The sequence below is a fragment of the Micropterus salmoides genome, unplaced genomic scaffold (assembly GCF_014851395.1).
Source record: "Micropterus salmoides isolate LMB-PRFRI ecotype aquatic unplaced genomic scaffold, ASM1485139v1 Ms_hic_scaffold_16, whole genome shotgun sequence".
Taxonomy (NCBI): Eukaryota; Metazoa; Chordata; class Actinopteri; order Centrarchiformes; family Centrarchidae; genus Micropterus; species Micropterus salmoides.
In genome coordinates, this window is record NW_024040707.1 from 14,151,402 (window position 1) to 14,169,205 (window position 17,804).

General features: G+C 38.9%; 1 protein-coding gene and 2 long non-coding RNA genes across 13 annotated transcripts; 1 reads left to right on the forward strand and 2 right to left on the reverse strand.

Annotated features, from left to right (window-relative positions):
- Window positions 1-728: 728 nt before the first annotated feature.
- On the reverse strand, window positions 729-16,420 carry LOC119905857 (MAP kinase-activated protein kinase 2-like). Of its 4 annotated transcripts, none has more exons than XM_038723211.1 (10): window positions 15,800-16,420; window positions 13,290-13,429; window positions 6,778-6,842; window positions 4,523-4,602; window positions 3,855-4,011; window positions 2,984-3,059; window positions 2,709-2,833; window positions 2,122-2,207; window positions 1,937-2,014; window positions 729-1,697 (listed from the first exon to the last, which is right to left on the reverse strand). In XM_038723211.1, exons 1-10 carry the CDS (start codon window positions 16,013-16,015, stop codon window positions 1,539-1,541), a joined length of 1,182 nt encoding a protein of 393 aa, XP_038579139.1. In that variant the 5' UTR covers window positions 16,016-16,420; the 3' UTR covers window positions 729-1,538. The 4 variants fall into 4 exon arrangements, with proteins under 4 accessions (XP_038579139.1, XP_038579138.1, XP_038579141.1 ...); XM_038723210.1 differs by having other exon boundaries at window positions 1,937-2,017; XM_038723213.1 differs by having other exon boundaries at window positions 736-1,697; window positions 3,855-3,981; window positions 15,800-16,419.
- LOC119905858 lies at window positions 7,908-9,869 on the forward strand. 8 transcript variants are annotated; one of them, XR_005444893.1, is made up of 5 exons: window positions 8,046-8,297; window positions 8,422-8,486; window positions 8,841-8,900; window positions 8,988-9,201; window positions 9,564-9,869. It is a non-coding gene; the product is annotated as an uncharacterized LOC119905858 (long non-coding RNA). The 8 variants fall into 8 exon arrangements; XR_005444895.1 differs by lacking the exon at window positions 8,841-8,900 and having other exon boundaries at window positions 8,058-8,297; XR_005444892.1 differs by lacking the exon at window positions 8,422-8,486 and having other exon boundaries at window positions 8,061-8,297.
- On the reverse strand, window positions 10,133-11,446 carry LOC119905859. Its single transcript, XR_005444897.1, has 2 exons — window positions 10,708-11,446; window positions 10,133-10,500 (listed from the first exon to the last, which is right to left on the reverse strand). It is a non-coding gene; the product is annotated as an uncharacterized LOC119905859 (long non-coding RNA).
- Window positions 16,421-17,804: the final 1,384 nt, after the last annotated feature.

Consider the following 17,804-nt stretch of genomic DNA (forward strand, 5'->3'; position numbering starts at 1 on the left):
CACTTTGGATAAAAGCATCAGATAAATGTAATTTAAAACAATTGTATAATTTTGCTTGGGAATTGCTTAAAATGAGAAGATCAGAGACAGTGGTGATTTTCAAGTACAGTACATGCATATATCCAATTTAAAGGACTATAATGGTGTTTAACAGACCCTGCTGCATTTTTAGCCATAGCACCATGGTTCTACATATTTCTTGACAAACTATTGGATGGACTGCCATGAAATTTGGGAGACATACATGTTTCATGGTTTCAAATGTGTCACTTCAGTTCATGACAACACACCTCTAAATAATTAAGTTAATATCTCTTGAGTTTAATGCTAGCATAATGATGTTGATGCTAACTTGAGCATGCTAACATTTTTAGACATTAAGATGCATGATATTTATCCTTTAGCCAACATTCTCTGCATTTAAAATGTTGCAGATTGCCACCCAGTCCTCAGGTCTTCCTAACAGGGCCGTAGGAGCATCCCACGATCACTTCAAGCCTTTTATTCTTTTTTGTTTAACTTTATAACTTTGTTAAATGTAGCTACCTGTCCTTCCACACATGGTTATAGTCTTTAGGTGACAAATGTAGTAGACATTAAAAATGAACTTTAACTTGTATTCACCAGATGTTACATCCTGATTATTCTTACATATCCATAACTAGCACGTCTATTTTATCATTACACATTTTGCAGCTTTTCTGAAACAACACACAAAACCACAGAGGAGATTGAGAGATTTAATCTAGGGCAAAAAACATACAGGATAATGGTGGCATGCATCATTTTCTATTGTACATCTGGTCACTCCTCCCTTGATCTAAAAGTTTAGTGCCATCCATTTTTCCGTGTCTCACACAACAGACTTCATGCACTACTTTTATATTAGTGCTTTGAAGAAAATTAACACTACAGAAGCAAGTGTCCGCTTAGCAGCACAGTTAATCAAACACAATTATCACCCATCTCATAACCATAGCAAGCATGATTATTGCTACACATGGCAAGTTTTAAATAATGCACTATGACAATGTGGCAAGAAAACTCCTATTTTGTGGTAAGGAGAAATACTTGTGACATCACATACAAAACAAAATTTGTGGTAGTGGTCATTCAACAGACACATGTGAATGATGCTGGCAAACTTTCTCAACAATATCCTCAAGGCAAACAGGGTTTTGAACAGAAACAGAACAGAAAAACTTCAGAGACAGAAAACAACCCAAAAGCAGCGTATAAGTTGATGCCAACAAAGCTCACTCAAATGACTCGCTGAGTATTTACAGCAGAATAATAAAAACTGTCCTAATGTGCAACACATACAAAAAGCCTTAGTGCACATACGGAATACTTTTCAATGCATAGAAAAAAAGTCCTTAAAGCACATTTACCCAAATGCCTAGGTGCATTTCATGTTTTAAAATAAAATAATTTACTTAAAACGTACTATAAAAATATAATTTAGAGTCACCTGACAACTTCCCTAAAGCTCCTCTTAAAGGCTTTTTTGTGTGAGTTGGTGTGAAACTGAATACCTCTTAAAAAGTCTTTACTTCACTAGCACTGGCCTGCGTGGCCAAGTTTTTACTTTTCTTTCTTCTCTTCAAGAGCAGAGGATTAGTTGAGTCTTCAATAGTTTTGATTTTAATTTGTTCATAGTCCACTCTCATTGTTTGCAGGGCATTTGTCATTTCCTCCTAATAGTAACAAAACAACATCACTTTTATCAAACACAACCGAGGTGAAACAGCATGCATACTATCCACATCATGTTTTAAGTAATTATATGGATTTTATTGTTCAGTGACAGAGTCGGGTATGCATAAAACATACAATATTTGCATAAAATATAAAAGAATTAACTAACAAACCCATGCTCAAGATCTGTTTCTGTGCGTCTAAATAACTAGCACATACGAACAGAACCCACACTTACATTAACCTTCTCCCAGACATCCTGTTCCTCGTGCAGCACGCGGCTGGTGTGGAGAAGCATTTGTGGGACCTCGACCGACTGCTGCAGCGGTGAGAGAATATGGAGAAGCGTTCACCAAATCTCACAAACATCTTTCAAAACCAGCAGTTGCTCAAACAGATTCAAGCCTAAAGGGAGACGCTTACATTAATCCAGGGATGGTTTATGAACTCGGTGATGCTCATTCTCTGGGTGGGCTCAGTTTTCAGTAAGTAGCAGATCAGCTGCTTAGCTGAAACAGGAAATAATCATAATTCAATGTTCATATGTGTCCCCCCCTAACATGAGACATATTTCTTACTCTACTGATTTCTTCATACAGTAGCTGCAGTTATGTGGGACAGTTTTCGCTTCCAAATGTCTTCAATTTAAATTCCTAAGACAATATTTACATGAAAATTAAATAAAAATATTACATCAGATTCACATCATGTTAGATCAATCAGATCTGCCTCAATCATATCAGATCAATTCATATACTGCAGACACATTTTAACAAGACAGTGCTTCAGTATTGAAGCCACAGAATAGTACCATCGTTGGAGTTCTGTTTATAGAGTCTGTCCAAACTCACAACTTGGGAAAAAGGTTGAAAGTGCTATTAATTGACAAAAAAAAGATGAGGATGTACAAAAAGTGAAACAAAAAGTAAAAGGGAAGGGAGCATTTACATGACAAATGTGCAATCTGATAAATAGGTGTCATTTCAATTTCCGACACACCTCCCCCTCACCTTCCTCAGACACATCAGACCACTCTGGGTTGGGGAACTCATACTGCCCATTACGGATCCGTCTTTTCATTCCTGGGGATATTGCTAGACCATGATGTGAGAAAAAGGGAGGATATCCACTAAGCCTGTAAGACAGAACAAAATGCCTGATGAAAACATGGTTCATATAATTAGAAGAAACAATAATTTAGAGAAGCGAGGCATCATTGCATAAAAATAGTATAATACTATATATACTATATAATGCAACAAATACATCACACTGATTGACTTACAGGATATACATAATGACACCCAGAGACCACATGTCACAGGATCTGTCATACTTCTCTGGACCGAGAACCTCTGGAGCTGTCACGGTGTCAAGAGAAATGATTTAAATTGAATTGGAGAAATCGCTTCTGTTTCACATTTCATGCCTTTGATAATTGTACATAAAAGGCAGATGGATGCAAGAAACTGCAGAACAGGTCATTAAAGTATACAGGATTTTCCAACTGGTTCACAGGATGTAACCTCATAACCCGCATTAGTCTGGCCACTTTTCACAGGAGGCAAAATGTCTGCAGATTTCTTTCTTTTTCCCCCCCTTTTTTTTTACTGTTAAATGCCCTCAGGGAAAGCACTTAACACTGGGTCAAGTTAAGTTTCAAGAAGCACATGGGGAAAATGTGCCGATTAAAAAATTGGTTATTAACACGTAATAAATCGACAGTGTGAAAATCCAGAGACAGTGTAAAGAAAATGCAGCTCTGTGCAGTCCCAAGACATGTAAGGCTTTTAAAATATGTTGCATTACACACACACACACACACACACACACACATACACACAGAGATGTTTGTCTTGCAAACACAAAAATGCGTATAGCTGGGAGCATCCTGCTGACAGTTGTTCCTGCTGGTATTTGGCTATCACATCAGGAGATTTAATCTCACAGGAACTCAATTAAATATGACATTCATCAAAACAAAACCACAGCAAAACACCACAGAGCTTACTCGAGAGAGATGGAGATGTCGTGTCATAGATGCACGCATATACATAAGTAGCAGAGATCAGTCTGCAAGCCTGACACACTAGCTCCTTTAGTGAGTCTCCAACCTGATAGAATTACTTTCAAGATAACATGTTGCATGTTCTTACCAACATAGTAGGGGGTGAAACATGGTGTTGCTAAAGAGTTTAAAGTGATGATTTCTTTGGCAAACCCAAAGTCCGTCAACTTGAGGACAGCATCTGACCTTTTGGAGGTGTACAGCAGGTTCTCTGGCTGAAAGAGACAGCAACAGTGATCAGGCATCTGGAGAACAGAATCAACAACAAGAAAAGCAAAGAATTTTAAAAGCAGAAATAAAATAAATAGCAAACATGAACCTAAACAAAAGCTCTTTATATAATGATGGCAAACAAAAATAAAAACTTCCAGGGTTGGACTTCTTCATGGAAACAACTGCTTGTTTGCCATTAGTGGCTTTTCAATCTGCCTATTTCAGCTGCCATTCATTGTTTGCTTACTCTACATTTGCAAACAATTAGATTTTCATATGCACAGAAGCCTGGAGGTCTTTAGTTTTTATATCTCTTGTGTCCTCTTGTTTTCTCCTGATTGTGTTACTTGGCCTTAAATATGGGCTCTTTGACAGGCGCAGGACATTTAATTGTCAGTTAAAACCAAAGCACATAAGCATAATAACAATTTTACTCACCGCCTTTAAGAATGATCTCATGTTACTTGCCATTAGACATACCACTGTTGCAAATTTTGTTTTCCATTGCAAGTTTTGTCTCAAATATATACAGTGAAGTATTACCTTGATATCTCTGTGAACAATGTTGATGGAATGCAAGAAATGTATTGCTTCTCCTATACTTTTCATGATGTCAGAGGCCTCTGAGTAAAAAGGAAGTAAAGAGAAATGACATGGACATAATGGAGTTAAAACGGACAGATGCACATTAAACTATACATTCAGCAGTACATTTTGAGATGGTTAAAGTTAAGATTTTCATGAAATCAAAACCTGTTTTCAACTCTATTTTGTGGTTGGCTTGAAAGAATACCCATTCAATATATTTACATTCTCTAATTACCTCTCTACATAGTCACTAGTGTTAGTGTCCGCCATTCTTGTACAGGATTCATATTGCCCTCAAACGCACAAAGGATTCATAGGAAATACAGCTTCCATATGATCCAGCATCACTGTAATTTCTAGGGTTTCAACTAAAATTTATTTGTATTATCAATTAATATAGATTGATTTTCTAGATTAATCAATTAACTGCTAAATCATAAAAAATTGAGAAAATAGTGAAAATGCCCAAAAGAATTCCCAAAATATATTCAGATTGCTTGTATTGTTCAGATAAATACCATAAATGACCAAGAATTCAGCAAATTTAACCAATTGATTGTTGCAAAAGGGGGGCCGATGAATTTCAGATTTAGTTATTTATTTATTTATTTATTGACTAAGTGTTTAAGCTGTTATCTCAATGAAAACGGCTTCAGAAGTATATTTAGTTACTACCTAATACTTTTAAAAATGTGAAGTGCTATACATTAAAAGCATTCTGGCGAGACATAGGTGACGTTTATTGTGAAGCACAGGGAGTTACAGAACAAGAAAAAGCAGCCACAGTGAGCTGTTACTGTAGCTTAGTAATGTGACTCTAAAATGAACAATGGGAGCCGGCCCCCTTCTGAGAGCTATAAATGACCCTTCGCTAAGCCACACCCCGAATACGCAGCTGGTCAATCACAGCTCTGTACAGGACTCTCTCTAACTGAGGTCCAACACTTTCAAGGTTGCGCTCCATTGACTGGTATGCAAAAGGAGTCGTTTTCTAAGGTGTTTTTGCTGTATTTTTCAAAGATATGGTCAAACGCTGTTCCTGGGGCACTTGTAATAATTACAGTCACTACCCCGAGAGGTTGATAGAAGTATGATTTATTCCCTTTCCAAAACCTAAAACAAATCCAGAATAATGTAGACTGTGGATTGTTCCTCATGTAATGTTAGTTAGCTAACTTGCTACTGAATGTAATGTTATATAGCCCTACTGTTTGTGGTTTTTAATGATTGTAATATTGAATAGAGACCTACCCAGCTGTACAGTAACAGTGTTGATCCTTAATATCATTGCAACTGCAAAACTGTCTGCTTCTCTCTGGGATCGTTTTTTCCAAAAATTAGACAATATATTTATCCAGGGAGTGCAGTTATAGACAGTTCCGAAAGGTCCGACAGTTTGTTGGATTTAGCAACAGTAACTAAGGGGGCGTGGCTTAGCGAAGGGTCAATTCCAGTCCTCCAACCTAAACGACAACATAGGTAGTTTTAACCGACCTACAAATATGACTCAAATGAGCATATCCTAAAATAGCGCCCCTACCAGTAGCTTTTGTCCATGCCTCCCACAACGGCAATTGTGAATCCCAGCTGAGCTGTTTGGTTCACAGGTCAACACGCATACAATCACTGACAGGTTTAGGCAGGTTTAGGCACACACCCCTGGGAAGATTAGGGTAAAGGGTTAGGGGGTATGGGGGGCTTTCAACACCTTTAAGACTAATATAGCTGGGTAGCTAACGCTAACACTACGAAGGTAACGTAGGTAACACTACTTAACTGTATTTTAAAAAACAAATCAATATCGTTTCACACGGGAAGGCCACTAGAGGCCACAATAAACGTAAACATGAGTCATAATTTTGTGTGGTTGTTATTCTGTGGAGGACAGGCTCCATAATTCAAACCACCACCGTAGATAAACAGCAACAGGCTGTGCGGTTACAGCTATGAGCAGCAACACATGAGAACACAGTTGATCATGGTGTGGTCGAAAATAGGCATTAATTAATTAACTTCTTCATCAATTCAACATTGGCTTTCTTGGCTGCACTGTAAACAGATACACCAGTTGCTCTTCTGTTGTATTTCTTACAAAGTAGCAGCTCAATGGGTGTTTGCTTCCTGCAGAATCTGGAGTATTAAAACCACTGTGACTGCCAGGATGAAGGATTGTAACATTAACTTGCGTAAGAAAAAAATAATCTCTTTACCTCTTTCTGTAAATGCATGATTCCCTCTGTTTTGGATATGCCTGAATAATTCGCCTCCATCCATGCTGAAAATGAAAAGAGTAGAGTGGACAGAAGTACAGTATAACGAGTCTGTAAAGGCATTGTGGCATGTTTATTATTTTATCTTCAATGAATAACGACTTATAGTTTCTCCTGATTCACCCAAGATGGCAACAAATGTGGCAGCCTCTTATTAGAGTTACATATCATCCCAATACTCTGCAATCAAGTCAGTGCTGAACTTCTTAATGTTTCATTCAAAATGATTAATTAAATTAAGTTTTATTTTATTTTTACTTGCTATGACAAAATGACATTCCTTAGCACAAAAAATGCCAATTAGTTATTTAAATAAATAGCCCTTTAATCAAAATCTGGTCTACTATAGCTGGAAACATTCCACATTTGCAACCATTAAATACAAACTACAATCATTAGTCGTTTTTATTGTTCATGCTCAGGATTATTCAATTGTGACATCACATTGATCACATCATATCCAGCTTTGAGAACAGTTTTTTATTCTTTTGTAACAGGTGGCGGTGGCAGACGCCTGCCTTATTTTTTAGACAAAGCAGCCGCTGTCTGCTTTTTATTACTTTCTGCCGAGAAGCGTTCTGGAAACCTAATCATCTCAGTTGGTGTGCATTAAAAAAAGCTGACTTCATCAGCAAACAGAGCAACTAAAACAAGCCACAACTGCCAGGGGCCATTCAAAGATGAACACTGTCCAACGAAGGAAGTCTACTTTTGTCAACATATGCTATAAGACCACACATACATTCTTAGCTCTGTGTGTGTGTGTCTGTGTGTGTGTGTGTGTGTGTGTGAGATGTTTTTATATCCGGGTGGGGACTTCAACATGAATGCACACTAACCGATGGGGACTCATGTCACTGTGGGGACAAAAATTTAGGTCCTCACGTGTAGAGACTGCTTTTTGAGGGTCAAGACTTGATTCTAGGGTTCAGGTTACAATTAGGTTAGGGTAACACTTAAAGGCAGGATAGGTAAGGATGAGAAACTAGCAAGAAACTGCTGGATTTTGAAAGTATCCAACAGAGAAACTCCCACCCCTTCCCTTCTGGGCTCCTTCCAAAGCCACGCCCCCAAAACACGTGAACACGCGTTGCCGACACCGCTGAAGGACGAGCACAGAGCAGCGGCTCACATCAGGGGTAAGAAAACATCTAACTTTATCATTATGCTGATTTACATCAGTTACACTAAATGAATGTTAATTTTGTGTTAGACTCATAACATGTGTGTAACCAGGTGATATAGTCAAACCTTAAATATACAAGAGATTCAAGTTACAAAACCTCTATTTGCACAATTTTCTGCTGTAGCGAGAGTGCTGCAGGTGTTGATTTTAGACAGCAGAGGGCATAGCGTTGCTGACTCAAACAGCCGCATGCTTGACAAGAGGTCAAGGGGCGCTGGGAAAATACAGGAAGTAAACTGCGCTATTTTGCATGGACTGGCTGCTGCTGTTATCGGTGAGAACATTTATTAATAATGTTATGTTCTTGTGAGTTATTACGCACAATATGCTAATGCATTTGTCTAGTGGTGTATGATGTATGTATTAAATTCCACATTGTATGCAATTGTTGCGTATAGGATAGCCGATGCTTGTGGAAGAAACCCAACATGTGGGCCACAAGAGCTCGTTATCCGTGAGTTAGGTATGAAATGGAAGTTAACTAATGAATGTTGTTTTTTTTTATTTGTATAATTAATGTATATCTGTGTATGGACACATTGTTTCGTGGTTAGCACAACTGATGTGTAATGTTTACTGTGCAGTGTTGTAATTGTTTTTTTTTGTCCTCTTATTAGAGGTGCCACTGCCGTATTTTTTTTTGTAACCGTGTTTATGCCGCTTTATGTGCCAACTTTGGGCTGCATTCCTGTTATAGATGTAATAGTTGCTGCATCATTGCCACGTGTATGCAGAAGTAGTATTGAGTTTCTATTTTTGACTCAAAGAAGACCATTTTACGGCCACTTTGTTGTTTTTGTTTTTGTACACTCCCCAGTTACTCAAGTGGAGCGACTGCATCTTTGCTTCAGTTTACATAAAAGTAGCAGCCCTGAAGGTGGGAAAACAATAAAAAGAAAACCTGCAAATCATATTTGAAGTTGTGTGTGTAACTTGTCCCGGCTTCATGTGTTTTGCATGTTAGAGCTTTCACGGTGACAGCATTATTGTCTCTGATGAGGACTGCACCCCAGAGCCAAGCACAGACCGGGACAGACCCAGGGTCGAGGCGAAGCAGAGGGACGGCTGCCAGGGTCCAAGGAAGAAAAGGCAAGATGGGGAGAACGAGGTGCAAGCCAAGCAGCACATATTCTGGAAGCTGCATCGAGCTTCACACTCCAACAACAGCTTATGAACAGGTGTGTGTATATATATATACACATATTTTAATATAAGTATAATATAGTATAATATTTCCCAGTGTACTTGTCTCAAAGTTTCTCTGGTGTTCCCCCCTAAGCCCCTTTGGTGTCAAAAATAAAGTGCTATAAAATGTAATCACTATTGTTATTCATTTTTTACTGCTTACACCACAACTTACTACAGCTCTGCTTCAGCCATCAGCTCATCTGTGTCATGTACATTGACGTGGTGTGTAATGTGGACACAGAAGTCCTGTTAGGGAACAACAAACCTCTGTTCAATAAAAATACATAATTATGTTGATGAATGTTCCAATCTTTCCAATTTGGGGTTCTAACAACTATATATTCCTTTACAGGCCAGAATCTGAGGACTGTGGACAACATCCACTACTGTCACACTACTGTTTTTTCATGCACCACACATGGCTGATCTTCCAGACCCAGGACAGAGTAACAGACAGTTCAGTCAGGCGGCATACAGACAGTTTGTAGCATGGCAACGTAGAGCACTAGGATTGTCTCACAGAGTCGTGATACTGCTATCCTGATCCACCAGGACAATACAGAGGTTTAATCCTAGCAGGATGTAAGTTGTAACTTACTAACTGACACACAAATAATTCCATCCACTGTGTGGATGAATACCTGTACATTGTTTTATTCCCAAGAGGGTAGAGAAAATACAAAGGATATTTTTCCCTGTTCTGAATATTTTCATTCTTTTTTTAAATAAAACATTGAAAATGATAAATGCCTTTTCTTTACACTTGCAGCATAAACAATCAAGCAACTACATTTAGGTCTTATGTCTGAAATAATGACATCCAAATGTGGTATAACACTTATTATATACTACTAAAACTACAACCTATATCACAAATAGATCATTTTTAAACATTATTAAAAATAAGTATATACACAGGAAGAAAGACAAGTCCAGAGGTATCTTGACTGATTATGAAGACAGTTCAGACTTTAGTCGTAGCTTTGTATTGTTGCTGTGAAGATGATTTAAAATATCAAAATCACCTTTTTGACATGATCACCACATTTTAAAACCAACCATATTACTTTCTGTTGTACGTTTTGCTGTATCTATCAGTACAGTTGGGGCAGGGACACCTGACTGAACCCCATGTTGACGGGAATCATCAGGTTCTCATGGTTCTGCTTCTAGGCATCTCCTCAGTATCAACCGTCAGAGGAGGAGAGTGGCACTCTGTGGGTCTACGATGTAACTGTAGTCCTCCACCTTCAATGAGTACAAGTGTTTTGTTGTACACCTTGCAGTACCTGATAACACAGAAAGGAGGATCAGCTTTGTGAAAAGTTTGTAATACCTGGCATTGTTCTCTTATACAGTAATTAGCATTTCCACATAAAATGCAATCAAAACAATAAATCAGCACCATCTATCTGTATTCCTCATACAGTTAAATTTTTTTTGACTCATCACTTATATTGAGTAAAATGCAGAGGAGTAATAAAAATGCAACATACTGAATTGTGTCATCAGCTTTTCTCCTGGCTGGACTGTGGACATGGTGGTTGTAATCCAGGCCATCCAGCATGGTCCGATCAGTGTATACTAGTGAGAAGTACAGGGCTATGAAAGACTCCAAATCTCCAGGTGACCTGAGGACACAGTAGAAATAAAACATACAGTAATTTTTACTTCTGGTAAAATAAATAGTGGCATAACAGCACCAATTACAGTAAAAGATTTTCACACAGTAGGTTTAGCTATGTATAATGTCAAACTATATAATAAGTAGCTTATAGACCAGAAACGCAGATATTTGGGGACCTTTAGCCAGCGTTGCTTATGTATACTAACGTTGAAATGTCTTTCTCATAACTACAAGAACAAACAGCTACATCGCCACATTTGTAAAAGAGTAACATACAGTCAAACAAAGATCGCAGACACAAAAATAATCACACAAAGATTAGATACAAGGTAAAGATAATGTTAGGTGTAAACGGCATAAAAATAAACCTAGATGGTGAATAACTAAACCGGCACCGTCAGTAAACTGCACCTACATTGCCTTACCTAATGTTAGCGTCGGCAAACAGCTCTCAGCCAGCTCAGCTGCAGTTACATACACAGGTGCTGGTCACATAATTAGAATATCATCAAAAAGTTGATTTATTTCAGTAATTCCATTCAAAAAGTGAAACTTGTATAATGTATACATTCATTCCACACAGACTGATATATTTCAAGTGTTCATTCCTTTTAATTGTTGTTTTGATGATTATAACTGACAACTAATGAAAACCCCAAAATCAGTATCTCAGAAAATTTGAATATTTTGAAAAGGTTCAATATTGAAGATACCTGGTGCCACACTCTAATCAGCTAATTAACTCACACCTGCAAAGGCCTTTAAATGGTCTCTCAGTCTAGTTCTGTAGGCTACACAATCATGGGGAAGACTGCTGACTTGACAGCTGTCCGAAAGACGACCATTGACACCTTGCACAAGGAGGGCGAGACACAAAAGGTCATTGCTGAAGAGGCTGGCTGTTCACAGAGCTCTGTGTCTAAGCACATTAACAGAGAGGCGAAGGGAAGGAAAAGATGTGGTAGAAAAGTGTACAAGCAATAGGGATAACCGCACCCTGGAGAGGATTGTGAAACAAAACCCATTCAAAAATGTGGGGGAGATTCACAAAGAGTGGACTGCAGCTGGAGTCAGTGCTTCAAGAACCACCACGCACAGATGAACAAGACACAGTGTCAGAAGCGTCTTGCCTAGGCTAAAGACAAAAAGGACTGGACTGCTGGACTTCATGCTTCCTGCTGCTGACCAACTTTATGGAGATGCGGATTTCGTTTTCCAACAGGACTTGGCACCTGCACACAGTGCCAAAGCTACCAGTACCTGGTTTAAGGTTATGGTATCCCTGTTCTTATTTGGCCAGCAAACTCGCCTGACCTTAACCCTATAGGAAATCTATGGGGTATTGTGAAGAGGAAGATGCGATACGCCAGACCCAACAATGCAGAAGAGCTGAAGGCCACTATCAGAGCAACCTGGGCTCTCATAACACCTGAGCAGTGCCACAGACTGATCGACTCCATGCCACGCCGCATTGCTGCAGTAATCAGGCAAAAGGAGCCCCAACTAAGTACCGAGTGCTGTACATGCTCATACTTTTCATGTTCATACTTTTCAGTTGGCCAACATTTCTAAAAATCCTTTTTTTGTATTGGTCTTAATATTCTAATTTTCGGAGATACTGAATTTGGGATTTTCATTAGTTGTCAGTTTTAATCATCACAATTAAATGAAATAAACATTTGAAATATATCAGTCTGTGTAATGCATGAATATAATATCCAAGTTTCACTTTTTTAATGGAATTACTGAAATAAATCAACTTTTTGATGATATTCTAATTATATGACAGCACCTGTAATCCATCATCTCTACTCTGGCTCACTCCACCAGCCTGCACTCGTAGCTGCCGTTAGCTGTATGCTAAGTAGGTAGCTACCATCAAACTGATAAAAGCCAGATTACCTGTCCAGCAGAAATAAAAGCGACCACAGTGTAACTTTTCAGCCCCTTGGGATACCTCAGTTGTCACCATCATTGAAAAGCCACGCAGATATTACTTCCGGTCTCACCGCTTCGCTCGTCAGCTCTGAGCTGAGCTCCTGTAGCAGCAGGGGTGGTAGCCATGGTAGCGAGGGAGTGTGACAGTCACCCAGCCAATCATTGCATTCGGTCCGAATGGAACGAGTGGCTGTGTTTACTGCATCGCTGAGAGGACTACAGACAGACCATTTTTATACTCTCTTTTTCAGTGCACCTAAATTTTTAATATGCATTGGTGTATATAGACAGTTTCAACAAATATGACAAAAAGTGTTTTAGAAACAACTTGCCTACCCTGCCTTTAAGGTTAGGCTTGTAATTGTGATTGTTAAGGGTAGGTTAAGGGGCTAGGGAATGCATTATGTCAGTGAGATGTCACAGGGTCTGTGTGGACACAGGGTAAACGTCTGTGTCTGTGTGTGTGTGTCTGTGTGTGTGTACGTATGTGTTGGTACTTCCAGAATAACATACCACTCCATCACAATGAGGAGGCACTTCCTGCCCTGGTAGATGTTCTCATAAACATCGATGATGGGTACTATGTGGGGGCAAGGGGACACCCTCCAATGGAGCTCCACCTCCCGCCTGGCTTCTGGACAATCCTGCAGCATCTGTAACACAAACAGCAGAGGAACGAACAAAGTCAGAAAGCAGGACAAGGTTTTAGTTAGTCTGGTTAAACAAGTTCACATTTTTATTTTTAGCAAATTAAAAAACAGTCTGGGTAGATAAAAAAGAAAAAGACAGTGTGAATCCTGGCGATATTAATAGTACCATTGCTCTGAAGCAATTACGGGACACCTTACGATGGAACCCTTTGCCTCGGTTGCAAAAAAGAGCTGCTTTGTCGATAAATAGATTAGCATTTGCTGGCTCCAGCTTCTCAAATAGTGGACAATTTTGGTTGTAGAACAATCTGAATACAGTTAATTCTGCTAACAAATGAATAACATATCACAAGAGAAGATATCTGCATGCTGAATTAGAGTTGCATTCCCCTGCAATATTTTCACAAAAATGTGTAGCAATGTCAAGGATGTCTATTTCACGATCTTCATTATCACTCTCAAACTGTGACTTACTATGGTACATTCAGAGGATTTCCTTGCCTTGATTAGTCTGTCTCGCACACCATATATCATAATAAAAACTGCCCTCATTTTTTGAGATGCACTGCCTTCACAAGACCTCAGAAATGTCAGCGCAAAGGCTTATCTAACAGGGTGCAAGAGGAAGATGATGGTTTACTGACATTCCAAGAATGAGACTGGGAAGGCATCGATAACTTGTTTCTCCAAAAACTGCACTGGACTGGAAGTGCTTTTCTTCTCGAATACAAATACCATATATCTTCACGCTGCTGCTAAAACAAGTGGGTCTCTTGCAAGAAATCATACCTGAAGAATGCAGTTACAAATTAGAAGACACACACTGAAAAGTGGGAATGGGGGGGTGGGGGGCGCTTGTTTCTCATTGGGGAAAAAAATTATGTCAAAAGGTCAGGAAAATGTTTGGTCATTTGCTAGTTTCTCCATTTTGTTTTCCCCATTTCAAAATACCTTCCCTCCCTAATAAAAGCTGTTTGCATGACACAGTGTCCTGGTGTACCGCACCAGACGTCATAATCACTCAGTCATCTCGAGCCTTTCGCAAGAGGATACTTTTAGACACAGGCATGTTCCCCTCTCTCTTTCTGGCTGGCAACATTTGGATAGGAAAAGTTAACACTCCTCTTTCAAAAACACCCCAGGTGGTAGCCCAACATAAAAATCTGGAACAGAGAGTTGACCCTGACAAAAGGTGTTTATTGTGGATGATCACCTAAATGCAGAAATAATTACAGGTGATCTGACCTCACCTCTTGAACTCTGGCAACGCTCAACTGTAACTCTAAATGCTGCCATCAAAACAGGTACTGTGTAGTTTGATATGCATCACACATGCCTTAGAGAAGACTAATTGATCCCAGGGGAATGCAGCGAGTCAATATAATTCTTTCTCCTATTGGTTGAACATGAGACTTAAAAGCGGACACATACTGTTCTGAGGAGAGGGAAGAGGAAGCAGTGTATGAGAAGCAGATTTTTTTTTTTAAAAATAAGAGCAAAGCATCTGTTAACATTCAACTCAGAATTCGGCGTGATACATTCTGGGTCCAGCCTTGACTGCACTCTCTGTGATTGATGACCACGTGCAGGCAACCTCAATGCACAAAGGTTATTAGTCAGGCTGGCTGGCTTTAATCCTGTTTACTGCACACAAATCATGAGTAATGACAATTTCAGAGGCATCTAAGAAAACTGTTCTCTAATCACAGAAATGTAGATAACAAGTAACTGTGGCAAAAAAAACAACAACTGGCCCCTGAGTATCTTTAAGCAATGTGTACAGAAGACAAGAAAGGAACTCAGAAACATTCAAACCCTATCCCACAGACCAGTAATAATTTGTGTTCATAATGGTTTCGGTCAAATACATGAAAATCAAACAACATTAGGGCAATTGCACTTGCCAGACGTTCAAGTGTCAAAACTGTGCTCACCACCTCTGACACATCCTGAGAGCAATATGGAAAAACACCCATCTGAACTCTTGAACACATGTCTTGGTCCATATCCAAACCCATATTAAATATCGGTCACTGTAACTAGAAGTACCTTGAGCCCACAGTGGTAGCCAACAGTTTATCTTGTAAATATTACAGACAACATGTTGCTGCTATCTTTACTAGAAAATCCGAAATTTTAGTGGTGCAGGTTTCAAACTCTAACTATATAACACTAGGCCAAAGCACTTTTTTTTTTTTTTTTTAAAGGAGTGTAAATTTTGTTTATTTCTGTTTGACGTTAACAGTTGAAAAACATGGCAACAGAACGCGTCTATTCTCCATATAGTAATCAATTTACATACGTAAATCTAGTATCTATATGATTATACAATTCAGTAACAAAACATCTGCGAGGTTAAGACAACATGTTTACCTTTAGTGCATACTTTTCTCCACTCTCTCCGTGGAATATTTCCAACACTCTGCCATTTATCCCCATCCCGAGCACCTGACTAGTTAAACTGTAATCGTCTGTTATTAAATTCCTTTTGATTTGAAGAGGATTGTTGGAAGGTTTCACAGACAGTTGTGGGAAAGGAGCAGAGATCTGATTAGGCTGCTGTTGGATCGGCTGGTGCTGATTCGACATGTTAACTTGCGGCAACACATGAGTGATAACTGTCCAACAGGTGCGTTTCCGGTCTTCTCACTGCACGAGGTGGCTAGTTTACTAGATTAGATAGCTGTAGCACCCTAGCTCATGTTGTCCTTGTGTGATATTAGCCCACCGCTAGCCAGGACAGCTACAGCTCTCACTCAAGTCCTCCACAAGCAGCTGTACCGGGTGACTGTTCAGGAAGTTCACTTTCTGTGATTCTTGATAGACTGCCAGACACTGGCCCGGAGTTCACACCGCGTTTTATCACTTAATAAATAAAATTACATTAAAAAAAGGGAACATCAATAAATGGATAAACAAATGACCAAACTTCGGGACTGAAATGGGCGTTAAAGCAGCAAAGGGGTCCAACACAGGGGCATGCTTGGGGAAAGGAAGAGAGAGCACCCCCACAAATACCCTGCCCCTCAAAATCCTAAATTGTGATTGGCTGACTATCGAGCCAGCAATTTACTGAAAAATAAGAGCCTAAGAGTCAAGCAGGGGAAAGACAGAAATAATCACCCCATTTACACGTGGTATTAATTAATTAGTGATTAATTAATAAGCAATCAAATCTTGCCTTTGTGTTTATACCTGGTATTTATAATGTTTTCTGGTTATCCATTTTGAGATCGGATCTCTTGTCCTCCAGAGTGATACCTGTGTGTGAATAATTTGAGGTGGTGGCATGTCCACCCCAGACTCCCTTAAAAAATCACATAGTTTAGTGTGTTGTTGAGTTAGGGGGTTAGGGGAACCTTTATAAACCTTGTGAAATGCTGTCTATGACAAATTCTTAATTATTTCTCCTGTCTCAAAAAATCTGCAAATGTAATACCTTTCTTTGTATAAAAAATATTGTGTCAGTTTGTCCCAGAGTGTTGCAGTACTGGCGTGTGAGCTACTCTGTGACCAGATCAGTTATATGCCTTGTTAACAGCACATCAGTTGCAGAGATGTGTGCAAATCAAACCCTCACGCACACAGTTATTTCTTTTTGTATTCCATTCATTTGCCTTCATTGCTTTAATTTTTCATGCAGTTCTTTTTAAGCAACACATTTACAACTTCCATTAACATGCATTTTTCCTTATCTGGATAACTTATCCAGATAAAGATTGCATTTTAATACCAGGTGTAAATGTAGTGAAAAATGATTTGGTGTGACAAACAATAACTACTGTCTGGCCAAACTATATTGACAGTGATGAATCCATCCTGAAAATATAATCAAGAAATCATTTTACATGTAGCACACGCTTGCCATGTCACGTAGTGTTGTGTGATTTTACACACGTCAGTTGACACCAGTAACACTGGCATGTACCAGTAGTAGTCACAACAGAATAGTCAGGATAAATTCCGTTTCACCTCTCTTTCTGTCCATATGCAATTTAATTAAAGATACAATGTGTAAGAATTGAGACTAATCTCGCCTGTCGAATTCATACTCCAAAACAATAGCTTGGGCATCACAGCTAACTAGCAGCTAACTGAGCAGTCCAACAAGTTGACGTGGGAATTAGTCCAGTGAAAGTGAGAAACTTTAAAACTTTTAAATTCATATTTATAATTTTCTGTTTGATGAGAAAATATATAAGTAAGAATATTTCCTTTTTTAGGATTTTGTTTGTTTATTTTGTTTATTTATTAGACTAAACAAAGCTATATATATAGCCAATATACACTTTTCCTATCTTGAGGAATATACTTCATCAGTGACATCATACACCAGCAAATGTGTTGATGATGTGATGATTACTAAGACAAAAAAAGC